Genomic DNA, 24,013 nt, shown 5'->3' with positions numbered 1-24,013 from the left:
CTTTAGGATTGCATTGTACCGCTTAAGGAAATTGATGTTTGTGCACTTGCCTTCAAGTCAGATAAATATGAAGAAAATCAAAGAGTGCCAGTCTGTGAGTTCCCGTTGATAGCTTCATGATAAATGATAGAGGCAAAGAGGTTAGGCAGTCTCTCCTGTTTCTGCAGATTGTATCCACATCTTTTACTATAGTACTGTGGAACAAATCAGTTTTAAGGATATTCACAGGGTGAGTCAGCTACACTTTTCACCTCAGATACTTCCTGAACTCCTGAACATATTGCAATGCTATTTTCATCCAAATGAAATTTGAAAATGTCCCCTTTAGTGATGTACTGTCCCTTTTCATAGTGATATGAATTAGAAAGATATTGGTATCAAAAGCAGCTTTTCAAATAGAATTATAGTAAACAGCTGCTAGTATCGCTCTTCTGAAAGAGACAAATCTGACGGCATTTCACTCTTTTCAGAATATGACAAGTAGTTTTTGGAGAAATTGGAATACTTATAACCTAAGATGTGTCTGTTTTGAACATGAAATTTGTGGTGTCATATCCAAATGAGGGAATGAGGATAAAAAGCAGTGTAGTGCTGCTACAATATTGGCCGAAAAATAATGTGGGGGAGACATAGTTTTATTCTGTCCACATCATTCGTGTGTGTGGAGTGCTATCAGAAACCAATTTATTCCACTTTTTTTATGACACACACACACACACACACACACACACACACACACACACACACACACACACACACACTCTCTCTCTCTCTCTCTCTCTCTCTCTCTCTCTCTCTCTCTCTCTCTCTCTCTCTCTCTCTAAGAATGAAAGCTACTTCTCTTCTGTGTCCATTTTATACAAGTACTGTGGTGGTGCAATGCACAGTTTACACTATATGGTGGATCAAAGCTGGAGACCTTGAATTGCTGCAATTTCATCCGAAATGTTCTGCTATGATCTTTGAAGACTGTGAGGGTTTTTGCGGTACACCTTAATCTTGACAGCTCTCCACACAAAGTAGTTGCTCACTGACAGATCAGGTGACATGGGTGGCCAGCTAGGACCGCAACCCGACAGACCTCCGCTAATAAGGCTGTCAGGCATGAAGATTGTGTAAATGTGCTCAGAGGTTTGGCCAGCTGTATGGACAGTTGCTCCACCCTTTTGGACGATATTTTCCTCCTCCATTAATGCTGCCACAAATGGTATCACTCGCTCGAGACACAATTATTTGCCCCTGCCTGTATTTCCTGATTTGAGTATGAAATCACAAATTTTCACATATGACAGCAATATGTTATGTTCAAAACAGAGGAATCCTAAGTTCTAAATATTGCAGTTATTAAAAAACTAATAATCAGATTTTGAAGAATGAACAGCCTCTCTTAGAAGTAAAATTAGCAGCTGAAACTGCTATAATTGTAGTTGAAAAAACAGAATTGATGTTAAACTTCCTGGCAGATTAAAACTGTGTGCCCGACCGAGACTCGAACTAGGGACCTTTGCCTTTCGCGGGCAAGTGCTCTACCAACTGAGCTACCGAAGCACGACTCACGCCCGGTACTCACAGCTTTACTTCTGCCAGTATCCGTCTCTAACCTTCCAAACTTTACAGAAGCTCTTCTGCGAAACATGCAGAACTAGCACTGAGCTGTGAGTACCGGGCGTGAGTCGTGCTTCGGTAGCTCAGTTGGTAGAGCACTTGCCCGCGAAAGGCAAAGGTCCCGAGTTCGAGTCTCGGTCGGGCACACAGTTTTAATCTGCCAGGAAGTTTCATATCAGCGCACACTCCGCTGCAGAGTGAAAATCTCATTCTGGAAACATCCCCCAGGCTGTGGCTAAGCCATGTCTCCACAGTATCCTTTCTTTCAGGAGTGCTAGTTCTGCATGTTTCGCAGAAGAGCTTCTGTAAAGTTTGGAAGGTAGGAGACGGATACTGGCAGAAGTAAAGCTGTGAGTACCGGGCGTGAGTCGTGCTTCGGTAGCTCAGTTGGTAGAGCACTTGCCCGCGAAAGGCAAAGGTCCCGAGTTCGAGTCTCGGTCGGGCACACAGTTTTAATCTGCCAGGAAGTTTCATATCAGCGCACACTCCGCTGCAGAGTGAAAATCTCATTCTGGAAACATCCCCCAGGCTGTGGCTAAGCCATGTCTCCACAGTATCCTTTCTCTCAGGAGTGCTAGTTCTGCATGTTTCGCAGAAGAGCTTCTGTAAAGTTTGGAAGGTAGGAGACGGATACTGGCAGAAGTAAAGCTGTGAGTACCGGGCGTGAGTCGTGCTTCGGTAGCTCAGTTGGTAGAGCACTTGCCCGCGAAAGGCAAAGGTCCCGAGTTCGAGTCTCGGTCAGGCACACAGTTTTAATCTGCCAGGAAGTTTCATATCAGCGCACACTCCGCTGCAGAGTGAAAATCTCATTCTGGAAACATCCCCCAGGCTGTGGCTAAGCCATGTCTCCACAGTATCCTTTCTTTCAGGAGTGCTAGTTCTGCATGTTTCGCAGAAGAGCTTCTGTAAAGTTTGGAAGGTAGGAGACGGATACTGGCAGAAGTAAAGCTGTGAGTACCGGGCGTGAGTCGTGCTTCGGTAGCTCAGTTGGTAGAGCACTTGCCCGCGAAAGGCAAAGGTCCCGAGTTCGAGTCTCGGTCGGGCACACAGTTTTAATCTGCCAGGAAGTTTCATATCAGCGCACACTCCGCTGCAGAGTGAAAACCTCATTCTGGAAACATCCCCCAGGCTGTGGCTAAGCCATGTCTCCACAGTATCCTTTCTTTCAGGAGTGCTAGTTCTGCATGTTTCGCAGAAGAGCTTCTGTAAAGTTTGGAAGGTAGGAGACGGATACTGGCAGAAGTAAAGCTGTGAGTACCGGGCGTGAGTCGTGCTTCGGTAGCTCAGTTGGTAGAGCACTTGCCCGCGAAAGGCAAAGGTCCCGAGTTCGAGTCTCGGTCGGGCACACAGTTTTAATCTGCCAGGAAGTTTCGTATCTGCGCACACTCCGCTGCAGAGTGAAAATCTCATTCTAGAATTGATGTTGATCCCTCTATAATTAAAACAGCTATAAAAAGTGACTGTACATCGTTTGTTCAGGACATTCTCACAAATCATTTGCCTAAAAACAGAATCATCTTATGCAATTTCATAAATATTTAAGGTGAATGAATATCTTAGCTGAATCACCATGTAAATGTAATATGTTGGTGCGGGGCAGCATATCCCTTTGCTTTGTTCATCATAAGTTCAATCCCAATGCAAATAAATGCCTGCTCAGCAGATGCAATGCATTTAGTGCACATGTTGTGACCCCACTGGGAACACACACTACTTATATATATAAGTTATTTCATTGTTATTTCTGTGTAAGTGACACAAAGAAGTATTGCAAGTCGGATACTCAACTTATTTAGTTCTCGTTTCAATTCTCATTTGACATTTGCTGTCTTTTTTTCTGCAAGTCGTACTCATGCAGTCTTGTAATTCTTGTTAGCTCCACAAATGTGTGAAATTGCTGCAAGTCCTCCAGTGAAATGTAAGTGCAGAAACTTATTAAAAATCAGTCAGAAACAGTTCATGTGTCACTTATATGTTTTTAGGAAAAAATATCTGTCACTTTTGAGTGATACAGAGTTGGCATCCCAGTGATCTGACTGAAAACTCTTTCTGAGTACAATAATAACATGGTATTTTAAAGATTTGTGATGCACACTATTTCTTCCTTCCTATAGCCAGACCACCAGTCGACTGGCACTTTACATGCTCCAACTCTACACCTCCAGAGTGCCCTGGCCAACCACATTCCCTCCCTCCCTCCCTTCTTTCTTCCCTCCCATCTTAAATTAAGAAGTGTTTAATGTTATGGCTATAGCCATTGTTCTGATCTAGTGAAAGTAGATTTCATATTGGCACCAGGAGTTTTAAAATTGAAAGCCTAACTCCAAACTCACAGCCCAGAGCCACTAAATTTAATTCTAATGTGCAATTACTTTAAGAGCCCAGTCATAACTAATGTTTTACATAAATAAAAGAGCTGACAAATGACAATAAAAGTTTTGCTTTTCATTCCAGAGTCATCATGAGGGACTTTCCATGTCTCACTAAATTGGTAAGTTAAGAAGTGTGCATAATCTTTATAACCTCAGCTTGCATGTTATTTCTTGAATTAGTTTGTTATTAATGCATAAGGTCCTAGAATACTTTAAGAACTTGCCACCTCACTGACAATGCATCCTTTACTGAAAGGTTGAGCCGCTTTGAAAGTGTCAGAGTGCAGAAAATTGCCCATTTACAATATTATTTTATATTTTTACTTTACTCAGAGAATTAAAGGGTTAGTAGATGGCTGAACTTTTTGCTGTGCTCAGTTATCGGTTTATCTTGCACTGGAGGCAGGTTAAGATCCAGAGAAATGGGATGTTGTCAAATATAGAGAAGAGTCAACTGATAAATTTCTCAAACAGCAGGAGTGCTATAAGATATGACTAAAAGCTGGGACTGACAACACTGCGGCAGGACATCAGTGCCGATACCTGGGTGTGACGCCGAGTACTGGGGGACTACACTGGTGCCTACGTGTAGGGGAGGCAGTAGACCAGCGTACAAGTCTTTGGGCAGTGTGGGTGAGAGTATAAAAGAGAAAGTTGACATCTCTTATAAGACACCAGTCGGGGTACACAGCAGGGAAATAGAATCCCCAGCAAAGAGAAACATACCTGTCAAAGCAGTTATGTCTGCGGCAGAGAGCAGCCTGGTGTATAGTGAGAGACTAAAGAACAACAAGGAGTGTTACAGAAATTGTTAGAAAACTGAAGTGGGAGATCCTTGCAAAAAAAGGCTAGGAGCTATACTTGGAAAGAGTTTACCAAGCATATATGTGGGTGAAGATTGTAGTGCAAGTGTCAATCTTTGATAATATTGGAGATCATGTTTCCTAGTTAGTAAACAACTTGCTACTGTGTGCATTTTTTCTACTTATGTAGAAAGTTCCAAAGGTAAACTGCGCACATCATGTCACACTTAGACCCTTGCACAACTAGTGGGTACATGTTCAGGGTTTGCTGGAGCCACAGTGAAATGTAGTACAGTGGAATTACTCCAGTTCTATCGTGCTACTCCTTCATATAACAATTTTTTTTTTCTTGTCTTTCAACTGATTTCAATTATATCCACAATTCACATTCCATGTGTACACAGATTTGCCAAATTGTTATTCATGCATTATATTTTCTTGTTATCCACATTTTAATATACAGTCTGCTGCTTCAATTGGGATAGTTAATTTTTCATAAAACATTTTCTTTTAAGATAAAGTGATAATTGAAATTGTTCCCAGGTATGAGCTAATGACTCTTTGTTCAAAAAATAAGTCTCCCCTGACCTGCACTTCTGGGTGACTTTTCCAATACCTACCACTTTTGTAAACCTGTCCAGTCCTTTTCCTCGACTCCTCTTCCTCTTCCTTCCTCTTCAACTCTTCTTCTGAAAGATTGCATAAGTGTAACCTTCTTTTATGTGGTTGTTCTGCCACCACTTGGTGAGTACATCTTTTATCTATATAATTACATCATATTGTCAAAAATACTTTTTGCTGTTTGAATCTTTAAGCTTGCTTATTTCCCAGATTTGTCATTATACTTTTGTTTTGCCCTAATTTTTCTGAAATGGATAGTTCCTTTGGTTATCCAAGTAAGCCACTAATTTAGAAATTGTATACACTGAGACAATCAAATAGCTCATCTGACATCAATACTAATGACCAATTTCACTGAATATTTATACCCCCTCCAGACGGTGAATCTTCAGTCGTGGTTAGAATTCAGTCAGTTAACATCTGTGTGTCAGCGCCTGCTCTTATATGTAAAAAGTCACCAATTGCAAACCGTGATGTTAAATTCTATTTGTGAGGAATCCACACTAACTGATTAACACCACAATGTCCGAGCCCGTGGATAGAATTCTTTCTCAAGCAATATTACAGTTTCATGCATCTTGGCAGGTCAGGATTAATATCTAACATTCAGGCATCTGTGTGTAACAACATTCCCTGTATTTTGTCTTTTTTGTGAAAAGACCACATAACTAGAAACTAGCTAATAACAAATAGAAGTAAATACTATATATATACATATTTTACATGTGTAATCAGTTGGACAATTGGTCTGTGTTGTGGGGAAGTATGGTGAAGCAAAATGCTAGCAATGAACTTGTTAAAAGGCTGTTGATGAATTATTGTACCCTATCTGATACCTGTGTACATGGTCACAAACTTGGTTTACTAGTGTCATCATGATGATGGAAAGTGGACTGATTAGACAAGAGCCAATAACAATATTTTCACAAGTGAATTGATAATGATATGAGAAAATATAGGAATAATTGGCCATTGCAAAAATGTGATTTAACGAAAATGACCAGTAAGATACCTTAAATCAGTGGTGTTCCATCTGTTGTTAGACTGGTATTACACTATCTAATTTCTTTGCCCATTATCTTTTGTCAAATAAACATTGCCGGTAAATACAATTGGTGTGTACTGACAACTAAAAAATTAATAGAGATGTATGAAACTGAGGAGGCGCTTTACAATGTGAGGCACCCTGAATACAAAAATAGATTAAGAAGATTGGAGACCTAACCTAACCTAACCTAACCCAACACTCTTATGTAGCAAGGTATTGGAGTGTTACAGTGAGCCTGTGTTCTGCATATTCTGTCTTTTGTCACGAAACAGGACATATTGCAGCCTTTTTGCTTTGCTATAATAATTACAAAATCAAACTTCAATTTCACTTTGCAGTACCAAGACACTAGACACATGCCAAAAAAATTGTTGCACATCAGCTGTAAACATATCGTATAAACTGCCTCCAAGTTTTCCACCACTGTCACATGATGTACATTTTGGTGGAAGTCATAGCAATCTGCCTGGAATTTTTTTGTAAAGGACTCAGGTTATAGAGAACTTGGAGTATGTAATTTTATTGTGCAATACTATTGATGTAGCAGTTTTATTACAGTTTAAAGTAAGACATATTTTGTGTTTGTATAATTTGCAGCTTCTGCAGAACATTAATGCACTGATGAAAAATTGTTGAAATGTGCTGCTATGGTGCATGGTGACATAATCGCACGATGGCCCCTGTGGTGATGGGGATCCTAGTTTTCTCACTTTAAAACAAACCAGCAGTGTGTTATATCAATAACACACTCGATTTATGGAACAAAATACTTTATAGAACAATACCTAAGATACAGCTTGTGCTTAGGGCTGAACACATTGACTAGAAAACAGTAATATAGCGTGAAGACTAAACCGAGCACTCAGTTGTGATTACTTAAATAATGCTGTTTCTTTGGCAATTCAATGGAGCGTGACAGAGGGCCAACCCAGGTGACTTCTACAAGCGGGCCTGTGGACTGTATAGAAGCACGCACTCTGAAATTGTGCACATGGCGAGGGAAGATAAATCACTCCTCTCTTCTAGGGGGTAGAAAACCATATTTATACATACATACGTAAATACATAAAAAATACTAGGCACAGAAAAATGCACGGTACAGAAAAAAAAAACTCTTGCCGAAAAAGCACTGGCATCGTCAGCAAAAAAAAAAAAAAAAAAAAAAACTGATCCACAAGGCACTGAGGTTAAAAGTTATGGAAAACACCAAGGATGGTGCTGAAGTCCATTTCATTGCACGGCAACAGTGGCTACAGCAGCATTATCGGGCAGACACTGGCGAGTAAGGGCGGAAGTGATAGGCGACGGACTGGCATGCTGTCTGCCCTCCCGTGGGAGATCGTAGGGCGGGACCGGGGACCGCATCTCCGTAGCAAAGTCCTTGTTGAAGTCAGCAGTTGGTGTCAGAGGCATCAGCCAGTACACTGGAGACGACGGCCACACAAGACCGAGCAACGGTGGTGGTGGTGGTGGTGGTGTCAGGTACAATGGGGGCTGCACTAGGGGCAGCAGTCGAGAAGTGGGTTCAGAGGCAGAGACCCCAGCCAGTGATCTGCCACGCAGCAAACCTCTCTGTGGTGTGAACTGGACCATTTGGAACACAGAAACAGGCATCGACAAGGGTGGGGGAGGCGGTGGGCCCTCTGGAAAAGGCCCTGCTGAGTACTTCTGCAGCTGGACGTGCATGTCTGTCAGTCAGGAGTGCGGACGACACACAGGCGCTGGCCCTGACGACCCTTGATGACAACAGGAGCCCAGTTGAATCAGGGGCCGAAGTCACGAGCACAAACAGACCCACCCGTCCCCCACCGTAGTGGAGCTGGCGGACGCAGCGTCAGATACAGCAGGTGGAAGAGGGTCTGTGGTTGGCATCCATGTAGCACCTCCACCGAGCTCTTGTCCCCATTGATTGAATATTACAACCTCGCGCTGCTGCTGCTGCTGCAACGTGGCCTGTCGTTGCTTTGGCCATAACGAATGCTGCTCCATGTGCTGCTGAGTTGAAGGCTGTATTGCTGCAATGGCTTCCCCATCATCCTGAACACTTCCAATGTGCCTAACAGGGGCTGACTGAGCAACTTCCGATACACAACTATCTAATCATTTGCAGCCCATGGCACTTTGACACTTGAAAGGACTGTACTATAGTGAACACATTCTTAAGCATCGTATTCTCGTGTTCCAACACCTTCTCATGGACTTCCCTATTTGGGGCCAGAAGGATAACAACATTATGCACCATGTGTTCAACATAGGATTCATGATGGATTCTAGTGACAAATTTGCAAAGACAGCTCAACCCATGTAATTCTCTAGCCCTGGCTTTGTAAGATTGGTTTGGGTATTTCTGATATACACACATCACAATGAGGTGGGTTCTGTCACAGTAGTAGTTAGGGAGAAGCTTGTACGTTTCATCTAATGATAAGCTGCCGGTTCTTGCAAAGGCGCAAGTTGGTACAACAACTGATATTTGCATGTTGAAAGACAGGAAAGAATGAAAGAAAATGCTACTCAGTTTTTCATCGCCCATGCGAAAAACTTGGAAATGTTGGCATAGCCATGTCTCACAAGAGTCCCAATCTTCAGATGATTCATCTTATGCCAGAAAGAGCAACAATCGCAATGACAGGAGAGTAAACTGCGCAAACACGCAGACAGCACTTGATTGAGGGTGGTGGCGGGGGCTCCTATTGTTCTGTGAAAACTTGTTGCTGGGCAATGAGACTTTGAAGTATTTCATTGGAGTATTTCTTCCATCAAGACATTTGCTAATAGCACTGACACTAACACGTGAAGGAACGTAACCCTCACTTGTTGTCAAGTTTGTTATAGAAAGAACAAACACAATTTATGGAGTATAGTACTTTATAGAACAATTCTTTGGTGGCCCACCAGAGTGCACCAGTGGGCCAACTGAGGAAGCCTCTATAAGTAGGCCTGTGAATTGTATCTGTGCACACTTTCATTAGTACACTAACATTCCACATAATCTACAAACTAACCAAACACAAAATATGCTACACTTTAAACCAAAATAAAACTATCACATCAATGGCATTGTACAACAAAAAGACATACTCAAAATTCTCTATAAAGTAAGTCCATTCAAAAAAGTCAGGCAAATTTCACCAAAATTTACATCACAAGACAATCGTGTAAGACTTGATGGCACTTTATACCATATTTGTTGAAACCAGTGTAGGAAAATTTTACTGCCATATGTCCAGTGTCTCAGTGGTGCACAGTGAAATTTTGTAGTTTATAACCAGTTTGACCCTGTAGTTATTATAGCAGAAAAATATTCATCAATATGTTGTTACAACAGACACCACTTTTTTTTATGTTTCTCAAGTTACTCCAAATCAGTCTCACACCCTAGTCATCAGGACTTTTGATATTACGTTTCCCAGTGAGTACTAGACAATTGTGGAATGTAATAAAATATGTCAGGTTTAATCTTAGTACCAGCGGAATAATGGATTGTTTTCAATGCACTTCCACCTTGTTGTCAGTGTAGCAGTATGAATTTTTTTTTCCTAAAAACTTGTACTGGGAAGTTATTATATGCAAAGTTTCTCATTTATCTCACACTTTCTTCCAGAGATATAAAACTTTTTTGAAGCATCTGGCTTTTTTTGCTGACCTTTTGTCAAATTATCCTTATCAGAATTGTTCGTGTATATATGTATTTGCAGGTTCAACCGTGACTGTGTTCACTCCACTGGAAGTACGAATTAAAAGATGCATATTAATGTCACAAAAAGGTCTGATGTTAGGTTATGAAGTCAGACGCAGAAAATATGTACGAAATAGTGGCAAAAATGAACAGTGTAAACTTGCCACCCAATCCAAGAAAAGCATTTTTAACTTTTCTCCAATCTGTTCATACATATCACTTCAATCAAGAGGCACATTTGTGTACATATGTTTGTAAACACTTCACAGATATTTTTATACAGGTATCAAAGATGAATTTATTCTTAGTGTCTGAGATCCAATTATTAAAATTGACATATGCTGGCAATAACTTTAGAATAGGTCTTTAAAATTACTGAAATAACAATGGCATGCAAAATCTGTTTGTTCGTTTAACATAAATTCTGATATTTGGTTTTATGGATGTATATCTCTAGCTGTTTTAACAGATTTAGGATCTTATCACTGGCTTCATTATGTAGTACTACCAAATTTGTTTTTGTATTATTTCACTTAAGAGAGGGCAAAACATTGTGCAAGATGACCTCATTTTGTTTCTTTCAAGCAAATATCCCTGAAGATGTTATGTCTCAAAGTTGCTGAAAACTCAGGGCTTCACTGCTGAAAGCTGCACTATGGGATCAAATAAATGACTACACAGCCACAAGTATTGAATTGATAATTCATAGAGTTTACATGTGTTTACTGGAAAACCTGTGAATGTTCACACAAAATTTTATCAAAATTCATGATGGTTCATGGGGGATGTGGGGAGCTCTTGACTACTTGTCCTGAATATAACTGTGTGAATTCCTGTGCTCATCAAAGTGTAATTATTCATGTTTTTATCTTATTCAGCTTGTGTTAAGGAAATCTTAACCTGGTGTTGGGTATTCATTTCAGGGTGATTAATTTAACCTTTGACTGAATTGAGGTGCATCTGCAATAAGCTAAATGCACAAATATAATTGGATTTATATATGTCCTGAGTATATCTATACAATGGAAATTGTCTACAGATGAATTAATGACTAATTATTGAGCCTTGAAAGAACTGCGATAGGCGCCCGAAAAACAGGGAACTGACATACCTTGATACTATGAAATAATGCATTAATAATGGCTAGGCACTAGCCGAAATCTAAATTTGCCACATAGAACCTCAAAAAAAAAAAAATTGCAACTGATTGCTGTGCTCTATTATTTGTAAATAAATGAGTACCCTTCTATCTCTGAGCAGATTTCAACAAAACATAAAATGTTATAAGAACTGATATTAGCACAAAATAAATATAAATAATTCTGAAATCATTTAACCGTAGCTCAGCCAGGTAAAATAATGTTTTTTTTTTTACCATATTAATGTACAAAGGGCCTTCAAAAAATTAAGTTACACATTGTTATGGCAGGCCAAGTAACTTTTATCAAATCCTGCACTACACTTCAAAGTGCTGTAGATACATGGCGCTATTTTCAACATAGTCCACAAATCTCTGTAAACAACGGTCTCAACTTTCTACCAATCATTCAATTTCTCGATGATAGAAATCCGCAGCTCAGCAATGGAGCCATTCAGTAATCCCTGGGTGAACATTCTCATTATAACAAAACCTCTTTCCCTGCAAGTATTATCTCAACTTACCAAAAAGATGGAAATGGCACAGAACAAGGTCTGGATTGTAAGGTGGGTACTTCTGAAACTTCCATTGAAAACACAACTTGTGTTGTGCATGCCGTGTGGTGTAAAAGTTCACACAAGTGGACAATGCCTCTGTTTAATTTTCCATCCAACTTGTTCTTGAGGGCAGTGCACAGTGATGTTAGTGTTGCACAGCACAAATTGCCACTAATGCTTGTGGTCAGTGTCACCCACATCCATATGGCCTCAGTCAAACTTTTGGTACTGTTTTACTATTTCCTAACTCCAGGTTAGGTTTATCGCACAATATAAAAAGCTAAACTTAAAATTTTTTTGATGCTTCCCCTCCCCCCCCCCCCCTGCCCTCCAATTATCCACATGAAAATTGTTCAAGAGATTTTTTTTATTATTTTTCATAAGAGGATGCAAAACGTTGTACAAAATGCCCTTGTTTTGTTTCTTTCAAGAAAATATTACTGGAGATATTATGTCTCAAAGTTTCTAAGGACTCGGATGTACTGTTGTAAGATGGCTATGGAGTCAAACAAATCAATATACCTCCATAAATGTTGATTGGAATACTCTCTTTCAAATTCTGAAGGTGGCATGGCTAAAATAGGGAGCGAAAGGCTTTGTACAGAAAGCAGGTGGCAGTTATAAGAGTCGAGGGTTATGAAAGGGAAGCAGTAGTTGGGAAGGGAGTGAGACAGGGTTGTAGCCTCTCCCCGATGTTATTCAATCTGTATATTGAGCAAGCAGTACAGGAAACAAAAGAAAAGTTTGGAGTAGGAATTAAAATGCATGGAGAAGAAATAAAAACTTTGAAGTTCGCCAATGACATTGTAATTCTGTCAGAGACAGCAAAGGACTTGGAAGAGCAGTTGAACGGAATGGACAGTGTCTTGAAGGGAGGGTATAAGATGAACATCAACAAAAGCAAAATGAGGATAGTGGAATGTAGTCTAATTATGTCGGGTGATGCTGAGGGAATTAGATTAGGAAATGAGACACTTAAAGTAGTAAAGGAGTTTTGCTATTTGGGGAGCAAAATAACTGATGATGGTCGAAGTAGGGAGGATATAAAATGTAGACTGGCAATGGCAAGGAAAGCGTTTCTGAAGAAGAAAAATTTGTTAACATTGAGTGTAGATTTAAGTGTAAGGAAGTCGTTTCTGAAAGTATTTGTATGGAGTGTAGCCATGTATGGAAGTGAAAAGTGGACGATAAATAGTTTGGAGAAGAAGAGAATAGAAGCTTTCGAAATGTGGTGCTACAGAAGAATGCTGAAGATTAGATGGGTAGATCACATAACCAATGAGGAGGTGTTTAAGAGAATTGTGGAGAAGAGGAGCTTGTGGCACAACTTGACTAGAAGGAGGGATCGGTTGGTAGGACATGTTCTGAGACATCGAGGGATCACCAATTCACTATTGGAGGGCAGCATGGAGGGTAAAAATCGTAGGAGGAGACCAAGAGATGAATACACTAAGCAGATTCAGAAGGATGTAGGCTGCAGTAGGTACTGGGAGATGAAGAAGCTTGCACAGGATAGAGTAGCACGGAGAGCTGCATCAAACCAGTCTCAGGACTGAAGACCACAACAACAAATGTTGAATTGGTTTTTGTGAAAATTTACCAGTGTCCATTGGGAACATGTGCGGATCTTCACACAGAATTTCATTAAAATACGTGACGGTCATGTGGGAACTTTTTCCGAAACTACGCCACTTGACATGGGCTGCCCATTTGCATTTTCACAGTTATACATTAGCACCATTTTTTCTTTGCATTGTACAGGATGTACTCATTAATCTTCAGTGCCTTACACTCTGGCAGCCTCATCTTGGAGCCTCATGTCTGTCCAAGGCAACTGGAACAAACAAAAAAACTTAGTAGCATCAGACTCATAATCAGGAAGTACTTACATTTATATTTGTACTTTGTGGTGTTTGGATACATAGTTGTTGTAAGAATTTCTTGATTAAAGGATATCCTCTTTCCTGTTTAATATGTATTCTTTTTGGCTATACAGAGATGAAGAGATAGATAACCTCTTAATTTATTTCTAAAAATTGATTTTTCTGTGCATTTTAGTCTGAGTTGTAATAGTTTATATAGAATGTGCCACAAACTTTTGTAATCTTTTCTTGTTGTTTCAGTAGCTTTCAACTTAACTTTCTGGAATAGTGAAAATTTTATTCGAAGATTTGCTTATACAAAAGTGTAAAGAATGGCATAAAATGCTTCTGAAAATATTTATACTTATTTTGGAATGAGTGTGTTACCAATTTAAAATACAATGCTGCAATTAACTGACTATTATGTACTTCAAAATTGACAAACAGCTGAGATTTAAACACACACAAATGCCGTGGGAAGTTGATGACTCAATAACTTCTATTGCAGTTAAGCTTGTTACCAGTTTATAAATTGAGGGCATGTTGAAAAGTAATGCTTCCAAGTTTTTTTTATTCTGTTCTCAATATCACTTAAGGTATTACACGTGAAGCACATAACTCAGGCGCTTCTTTGACACAAGTTGCAGCCCTCTGCTACTAATTGTAGCATGTGACATGGTGGTACGTAACGTAACTAAGTTAGTGTGTGAGAAACAGCTTGCTGTAATTGAGTTTCTAACTGCAGAAAACATCATCCACACATGGAGCACCCTCTCCTTCAGCAGGACAGTGTCAGACCATACACAAACACTGTGACACCTGCAGGAATTAGACACCTCGGGTTCACTGTCATCAGTCATTCTCCATTGGCCCCTCTGATTTTCATCTGCTTCTAAAATTTAAAGAACACGTTCGAGGACTTCAGTTTGATAGTGATGAAGCAGAACAAGCAGAGGTAGGGTTGTGGCTCTGTCAGCAAAGTAAAACATTCTGTAGTGATGGTATCAATAAAGTGGTCTCTCATTGGGAGAAATGTGTTTGTAGCCTGGGTAACTATGTTGAGAAATACATATTTAGATATGAAAACTGAAGATGTGGAAAGTTAATAAAGTTTCTTTCATTTGAAAGGCTTTAAGGGTATTCACATAAAAAATTCAGAAGTATTAGTTTTCAGCCTGCCCTTGTAACAGCGAAGCAATGTTTGGTTAGTCGGTATTTGAAAACTGTGTTCGACACATATTTTTCAATTGGTTAGCTTTTGAGAACAGTATTTGATTGAATGAGAGCTGCATTGTGTAGATGGTAGCACTGATTGTTGTGCAAGCAAGTTGGTATATGAGTGTAAGAAGCCAACGGTGTTACAACAGTGTTTTGCACCTGGAAGAAATGAAAAAGATGTTATCAAAATAAATATGTCAGGTTATTGATTTATGACACCAACTTTGAACCATTATATTCTGCATCAAAGATAACTATATTGTTACTCACCATATAGCGGAGATGATGCTGAGTTGCGATAGGTACAATAAAAAGATTCACACAGTTGAAGCTTTTGGCCATTAAGGCGTTTGTCAGCAGTAGACTAGTGCGCGCGCGCACACACACACACACACACACACACACACACACACACACACACACACACACACACACACACACACAACTTGCACACATGTCTGCAGTCTCAGAGAGCTGAGACCACACTGCGAACAGCAGCACCAGTGCAGGCAGGAGAGAAGGTGCGGAGGGTGGGGGGGTAAGTAGCGGAAAGAAGAGAAATAAACTGCAACACTCGACTGTCCGCCACTCCCACCATACTATCCTTCCCCCTCCCCTCCTCAGCCTCCTCCTTACCCCCACCCAGTCGCCACTCCCATCATGCACTGGTGCTGCTGTTCGCAGTGTGGTCTCAGCTCTCTGAGACTGCAGACGTGTGTGCAAGTTGCGTTTTTGTGTGTGGGTGTGGGTGTGGGTGTGCATGTGGGTGTGGGTGGTGCGCGTGTGCGCATGCGGGAATGGGTATTTGTAATGTCCTAATCACTTTATTTCGCCTTCATTGACTTGAAAGTTGCTGAAGTGATGTCAAATAGAAAGACTTGCACCAGGCTGCTGAACAACCGCAGACTGGGTCTCCTGGCCAGTAATGCCATACAATCACATCATCATTCTATAATAATACTAAGGATATAAAATAATTATATCGTTTAAAAATGTTAGTGTTGGCAACAGCCACATTTGGGAGCAAATAAAAATTATCTATCTGTAAATATAGCTTGTCTGCTACATTGACTAAGCTGTAATGCAGAAAAAATATTTACATTGACCTTTTTTATTTTTATTTATTTATTTTTTTCATACTATTTGATGTATCTGTTTGATCCTCACTCTAGGATGGGACTTACCTGCATTGCATACCGGGCTTGCCACAGTGGCGGCCTAATTACATTTTCTGTAGCAGTCACGGCGACTCAGGTGAGCTCGCTGACCAGTTCGTCGAGCACTTTTTCACGCTGTATGACAGTGAGGATCGGGCGTGTCTTCGTGGCCTGTACCACAAAGATGCCTACTTTTCCCTGTCTAGCATGTACCTTCCTGGACAGAGCACATCATTACATGCGAGGTGTGTGCACTTTCACCAATATTCTCTCATTATATATTACGTGCTTCTCGAGCATATATTTTAAGTGCAAGTGCAGGTGACCTATTGGAAATTAATAATTTTCAAATGAATGCTAGTATATTGACTTTTAATAAAAACACCTTTATTCGTGGTAGCAGCATTGTCTCAGCAATTCTGTCAGATCTTTGCTAGAAGTTACTCATAACTAATGGCAACAATTGTTGGTCACTCAAATCCACCTCTTCTTTAACGGCAGCTTTGGACTCCTTGGAGTTTGGTGACACCACAATCTCTTTGAGGTACAATCTTTTGCTGTTTCATCTCTTGTAACTTTATGGAAATACTTTGTTTTCATGAGTCATTTAAAGCTTCCAAAACATGTGGGAAATCTGACAAAATAAATTTTTCACACAGTGTAGTTTATTTGCACACTTCCCCACTAAAATATGTATTTTCACATTTTGCATGAGTGTAAAGTCACAGTTAACACATGCATTGCTGTTACAATCAACATTTTACAGTTTTCCAGTAAGTTAGAAGGCAGACAACCTTTGGTGTGTGATACAAATTGGAACTGCCTGTTACAAAAGTTAAATTTGTATCATTTTTTGTGTCTGTTGTCTTCATTTTACAATTAAAGTAGTGATAGTCACAGGAAATGAGGACAAAGAAGTGGTATTTTCTGTCCTGCATACCTTGCCACACAAAGTCGTCTGAGTGATAGAAGAGTAGATATGCCAAAACTGGAATGGAGAAGATGGCTCATGAGTCGTGTCTGGGTAAGGGGAGGTCTGCGTTCAAGTCTTGACCCTGTAGACACTGTTCAGCTATCAGGTAATTTAAGACTGTTACTGCATGATGAAGTCCTAAATTTAAAATTTTGTCACTGTGTGGTGAAATGCTCTGCTGTATGGAGCAAAAAGTTGGACATTAAATGGGCCACGGAAAAATGATGGGAAAATGAGGAACTGTGACTTCATAAGAGAATGTCGTAAGGTCTCATGGGTAGAACACACTGGCTGTGAAAAAGTAATGTTGTAGTCAAACTGCCAGACAGGGGTGCCAAGTGTCACGATTCACAGGGAGACTGTGTACCTGGCACATGTAGTGCATAACGAAAAATACAAATCTCTAAATTTTGTTTTGAAAGTAAAGTGAACAATGTGTAGGCATAAGGTTGATGTGTGCATTGCATAGTGATCACCATTTTGTGAGAGATTGGGTGTGGTGGGTGTGGCACTTACAGAGAGAGAAGAGGTCAGAATAATACTGTAAGAAAACCTGATAAATATGGTTGTAGGTTTCAGCTTAGGCAGGACTTAGACTTTGACAATAAACTTACTAAGATCTAGACAGCCATCTAATGTGTCAAAGTGAAAACTCTCCCTTGTCATATGAACAGCTATTTTTCCCATTATGACTAAGGTGATAATACCAGGCTCAATTAAGGTTTTACCACAAGAATACAGCAAGATCAGTACAGTATAAAAAGCTATGAATTCTGCAGTGGGATGAAAAATTGGTGGAACACTGTTGAATGATGATAATACAGGACTGTCTTGCATACAAATAAAACACAGAGAGAACATACAAAGGAAAATGAAACATTGCAATCCAATTGATCGTTTGTGTAATGTGAATAGTTCATAATAGTTCCTTTGGATCATGCCCCCCCCCCCCCCCCCCTTTTCATTTAATACTCTCCCAGATAGCTAGTTAATTATTGGTACGTAGTTTTATGTTCCATGGGCCATTTGTAGACTTAAGCATGATGATTTGAAACAAATAATTTTACATTCAATCACACAATCGTATACAGGCTGATGTTCTGACGTTTACGACTTTTGTTTTTATTAATACACCTGTGAGTTATCAATTCCTCTCTACCTCCTTTTACATATTACATAAACAGAAATTCCATGGAGGAATAGAAAGGATTGTCAAGGAGAAACTTGTTCCGTTTCTTTTTAAATTTAAGTTTTCTGTCTGTCAGGCATTCTATTTCATTGGGTAAATGATCAAAAGCTTTGGGGGCTGCATTGTGCACCCCTTTTTGTTGTAAATACATCCAGAATGCGGAATAATGAATGTTATTTTTACCTTCTGGTATTCTAATTGTACATAAATGTTCCTATTGAAATTTAATGGTGTATTTACAATAAAGTTCATGTGGGAATAAATATACCGTGAAGTAACAGTCAAAATGTCTAACTTCTGGAATAGATGCCCACAAATGATCGTGGATGAGCATCACATACAAGTTTTACTGTGCATTTATGGGCAGATAAAACCTTTTTTAAACATGTGTTACCCAGAAAATTATTTCATATGACATTATTGAATTAAAATTTTGCAAAATATGGCAATTTACTGATTTATCTCTCCTCAAAAATGCAAAGATTTGAAGTTCAAATGTGGCTGAACGAAATTGTTATATGACTCAAAAATGGGTATTTTCAAATTTAAATCTTCACAACTATCTAAAAATATAACTTTTGAAGGTCTTGCTTAGTTATTATTTCCTCACTGCATGTTATACTTGGTGTAGTACCTCCAGATATGAAGAACTAAAAATGTTGTGTAATTTTGACATTGAGAACAAGATCAGTTGCAGAAAAACATTCCATAATTCTTTAAGAACATTATTTACCATTTCTTCTGTTGCTCTTTCCTTCTCATCCCATCCAGTAAGTCTCCCCTCTCCCACGGTTCTGGTTGACTTTCCCGAAACCTTCCTATTTTCCTAAACCCCTCCAGTCCATTTCCTTTACCCCTCTTCTTTCCTTTCAACTCTTTTGCCTGAAGAAGGAGCCTCTGGCTCCGAAAGCGTCCACAATTATAACCTTATTTTACATGTGTGATCTGCCCCCGATTAGTAAGTATATTTTTATCTATCCACTTAATTTATTTTGTAAAAAATTGATTGTTTCTGTTGTTCTATAAATGTTTGAATTGATTACATTACTAATGTAATGTAAGTGGCTCGAAGATTTCTTAAATAATATAACCCAGTAAATTATCCTCGAAGGCAGGTGTTCGACAGAGGCAAGGGTATCGTCGGGAGTGATACAGGTAAATGTGATATGACTACCCTTATTCTCTATATGCATAAATAATCTGACAGACAGGAAGAGCAGCAATTTAAGACTGTTTGCTGACACTGTGGTGTGCAAGAAGGTCTCATCATTCAGTGACTAGGACAGACTTTCTAGTTGGTGTAAAGAATGGCAGCTTGCTCTAAATGTAGAAAAATGTAAGGTAATGCAGATGAGTAGGAAGACAGCATTACTAGGCTACAGCTTCACACAGTCACATCGATTAAATATCTAAGCGTAATGTTGCAAAGTGATGTAAAAATGTATGAACACATTAGGTAAGGCAAATGGTCAACTTCATTGTTTTGTAAGAATGTTAGGTAAGCGTAGCTGCTCGAATGTTTAGGATCCTCACCAGGTTGGGTTAAAGGAGGACATTGCTGCAGTTCAGAGGAATGCTGTTAGATTTGTTACCAGTAGATTTGATCAGACAAAAATATTAAGGAGATGCACTGTGAACTCGATTGGGAGTCCCTGTAGGGAAGACATAATTCTTCGTGTTAGGCTCTGTTGAAGAAATTTAGAGAACAGACGTCTGAGGCCGACTGCAAGATGATTCTGCTGCCATCACTGTACATTTTACGTAAGGATCATGAAGATAACAGGAGAGATATTAGGGCTCACAAGGGGACTTGTGACAGTCATTTCTTCTTCGCGCTATTTACGGGTGGAACGGGAAACAAAATGACTAGTAGTTGTATCTGGTACCATCCACCGTACAGTGGCTTGTGGAGTATGTATGTAGATGTAGATAAAGTGTCATCTGCAAAGAGAACTAATTCTGCTTGGCGTATGTTAGCAGGAATATTGTTAACATATATGAGAAACAATAGTGGACCTAAGATTGAACCTTGTGGAACCCAACTCGCTATGTCTCTCCCCATCAGAAGAATCTGGGTCTCCCCTTGTTTTGTTGGTTGAATTATTAAGTGCAACTGTGCACATTAATTTTATTTAATATGAAATTGTCCATTTCTTTGCTGTACGGTCAGTACTATAAAACCAGTTTATATTGAAGGGCACTGTGATCACATAGTGAAATGCTTTAGGTAGGCCACAGAAAATACCAAACAGTGTTATTTAAATTTGTAAAACCTGGTGAGTGAACATGTAAATGGCATTCACAGTTGAGCAACAGTCCTTAAATCCAAACTGTGGTTTACAATGATATTATTATTACTCAAGTAGCATACTGTTCTGGAGCACATCACCGTCTCAGAGATTCTGCAAAATGGTGGCAGGATAATATGGCATGTTTTACCTTTGTTATAACTGTCACTCATTTTCTAATTATTTTCTAGGTTGAGCTCCTACATAGCAGGGCACAGTAACCTCTTATACTCGTCTGACAGGCTGAAGTCAAAGGCTGCATTGTGCCACGGTGATGAGAAGGTCCTCGCAAAACTTCAGAAGCTGCCACAGACTCGACACGATGTGTATTCCTTCACTGTGGATCTACTACAACATTCCGTGAGTAGAAAACCTTTACCACTGCTGTATTATCCCTTCTTCACCATTTCATCATTTGTGAGTATCTTTTCTACTTAGTCATTGTAATTTTGAGGGCTGATGCAAATAGTGTAGAGAAAACCATTATTGCTTAATGGTGAAAGAGATACATTCTATTCTTTTTTCCTCCTCCTCCTCCTTTGGCTGACTCAAGGGCAGATAACTTAAGTGTGATCTGTTTTACTTTTGTCATTAATAGATTGCATTGTAAGGCCTCTGATTAAGAACTAGATAATAACTGAAACTGTGTTCTACGTCTTTGTCAACAATCTCTTGGTTGTCAAATAGGACAGTGCTCACAGCAGTCGTAAGATACTGTCTGCATTAAGCAAAAGGCATAAGATGATACTATATAAAGAACAATAACTTCATACATATGGAAATAAAGCTGTTAAAAATGAACTCGGTGACAATATTTGAACAGATACAGTGAACTATTATGAATTTTTTTAAGCTTCTGGAAAAACCGTTTCAGTTCTTCAACTTGTTTTTTTCCTTTTTTCCTTTCTTCTTTTGCACTTTGTTGGCTGTGAAACTGCCTACAGATATTTCTTATAATTAATTTTGCTCCAACTCACCAGTGCTTGAAAATAGCCCTGTAGTGGTGCTGCTGTGCAGTGATCTGCCCCGTATTCAAAAGACAGAATTATTGTCCCTTTGTGAGATTCTGTGTGTGTCTACCCTATGAGTATGTGATGGCAGATCCAGAGAGATGTGTCCATTAAAATACACAAAGAAGAAATATTTGGGGGAGCTATGTGTTGAAATTTTTAAGAGCTAAGTTAAGCTGCAGATACGGGCTGAATATACTCACTCCATGTATAGACTGGAAATAGCTAGAGAGACCTTTCTGATAAATAGAAATGTGGTGACGTCAGTTCAAATTTCAGTATTAGAAAGCCTCATGTGGAAGTATTTGTATGGAGTGTAGCTTTATGTGGAAGCAAAAGGTAGACAATAATTGAAATAGAAGGTTTAGAAATCTGCTTTCACAGAAGAGTGCTGAAGTTTAGATGGGTGGATTAGAGAACTAATGAAAGGACATTGGAGTAGGAGAGAGAGAGAGAGAGAGAGAGAGAGAGAGAGAGAGAGAGAGAGAACGGTAGCTTTATGGTGCAATATGGTTAAAGAAATATGTTGATAGGACACTTATTGCACTCTCAAAGATAATTAATTTGGAATAGAGGAGAATGTGTAAGCATGAAGGTGTTGTGGAGGTGGGGTGGGGATATATAAGGAGACCAACACTTGAATACAAAACAACTGGCTCAAATTAATGTAGGTTGCAATAGATGTTAACACCTGCACATGATACACTAATGAGGAAAGCTGTATCAGGCTGGTCCTCAGACTGAAGACTACGACAAATGTAAGGGCACTGTGCACAATATTAGTCACTCCCTTAAAAAAGTAACTCGGTCACTTCGGAATTGCTGTAAATGGCGAAAACTGGTGCCAGGCATTCGTTTTGTTCTCATGCTGATGTAAGTCCCGGCAGAGGACTGATATGTATGCACCAGTCAGTTGAATGGAAACAGCAAAGTAAAGTGTTTTTATGTAGCTGTGTGAAAGAACAGGCATTACCTTGTTTGGATGTGCACGAGACCACATTGTGAATGATGATGTCCGATTTTTTTGTCGTGTCTACAAGGACTGATGTACCACTCGCAGCCACGTGAAATGAAATAAGAAATGTGGTCATAGAAAGATCTTAACTGACAGGGCCAGAAAGAGGGGTCACACTTTGACAATGAAATTCAGTTTCAGACCAGAGAGGAATTTCTGCTGTCAGCAGTTGAATGTTAACTAGTTTCTGAGTAAACGTTATGAAGGGAACTGGGTTCAATGGATGTTGGGAATATTGTGCTTTGCAAAAGGCCGTTGCTCACAGTGGTACCTGAAGCTGCCTGTCTTCGATAACACAGAAACAGTAGATGAGCTGACAGGGGGCACATAGTGTCGTCTTCCGAGTAACGATTTTGACTCTTCTGAAACGATGTGAGGCATCAAGTGCACTGATGGCGCGATGAAGCATTTAACCCTCAGTGTGAGGTTGTAGTCCAGGCTGGCAGTGGTTTGTGATGTTTTGGGGGTGTTTTTTGTACCAGTATGTGGATCCACTCCTGCAGGTTACAAGAGACATGAACCGGGCTGTTTATTTCAAAACTGTCTGTGATTGCAGTCCTTTCTTCTACACCTTTATAGTGAGTAAGCTGTGGTCACTCGTGTCTTCCAAGACACCTTGACTGGCTCTCTGAATCATGTGATCTTAATCCTGTAGGAAATATCTGTGCCAGTTTGGAAATGCAGGTGATATGTTAGAATCAACATGTCTGCAATTCAGCAGGTCCACGGGATATAGTCATCAGCAAATGGCTTCAGCTTATATGGTGTGCCTGAAGAGGCCTGGAGACATTCTTTCTTGCCAAATGGAAGCCATTACCAAGACTATAGGCTACGTAATATGATATTATGTGATGTCTTGTTGGGATGACAATTTTTTTACCTGGTGGCCTCAAGTCATGTGCACTGTTGCAGAACTGATTGCAACTGATGTGTAGAGGAGAACTGAGAAAGGGTATTCTACTTGGAGAAATATCATCGCACCATCTTTGGCCTTCTCTCCACTGATGTTATACTTTATGTGGGTACTATAGCCTCCTCTTGGTAACACAGATGCAGTGGCTTTGTCTGTGGTGAGAGCAACAGTTCAGTCATATGACTCCTGATCCCATATATGTTCCACTGCAATCAGGGATTCATTTTACACATGATATGGTTATTTTACTTTGCCTTGCATTTTCTGGGCCAAGAACATGCATTACAGAGAGATTATGTAGCTATTAGAGATTAGAAATAGTCCAATGTTGAGGGTTGCATACATTTGAAATCAGAGAACCACTATTACGTCACTGGTATAACGATTTCGTTCCTCCCTTGCCAATGTAGTTCTGTGAGTATGACGAGTCTGAAACAGTGGCACTGCAGTCGCGTCCTATTTGTCGACTTGTTCTCACTTACTGAAGCGTGCAGGAGTGTTATGGAGATTCTTTGGGAACTCAAGAGAGAGCCCTAGATGCAAGACAAAGTTATTTTCCAGGAAC

The 24,013-nt window shown here is 39.8% G+C and overlaps 1 protein-coding gene across 2 annotated transcripts in view; it reads left to right on the top strand.

Moving 5' to 3' along the window:
- LOC126292135 (nuclear RNA export factor 1-like) overlaps positions 1-24,013 on the top strand; it is a 137,616-nt gene that overhangs the window by 88,052 nt on the left and 25,551 nt on the right. The window contains exons 9-11 of one of the 2 annotated variants that reach the window (XM_049985973.1): positions 4,060-4,096; positions 16,076-16,305; positions 20,753-20,870. In XM_049985973.1, the coding sequence (XP_049841930.1) occupies positions 4,060-4,096; positions 16,076-16,305; positions 20,753-20,870 (385 nt within the window). Of the gene's footprint in view, positions 1-4,059; positions 4,097-16,075; positions 16,306-20,701; positions 20,871-24,013 lie in introns of both variants that reach the window. The other variant, XM_049985972.1, reaches the window with a different exon arrangement.

Source organism: Schistocerca gregaria, chromosome 9 (genome assembly GCF_023897955.1).
Source record: "Schistocerca gregaria isolate iqSchGreg1 chromosome 9, iqSchGreg1.2, whole genome shotgun sequence".
Classification (NCBI taxonomy): domain Eukaryota; kingdom Metazoa; phylum Arthropoda; class Insecta; order Orthoptera; family Acrididae; genus Schistocerca; species Schistocerca gregaria.
This window is presented reverse-complemented; position numbering and strand designations above follow the sequence as displayed.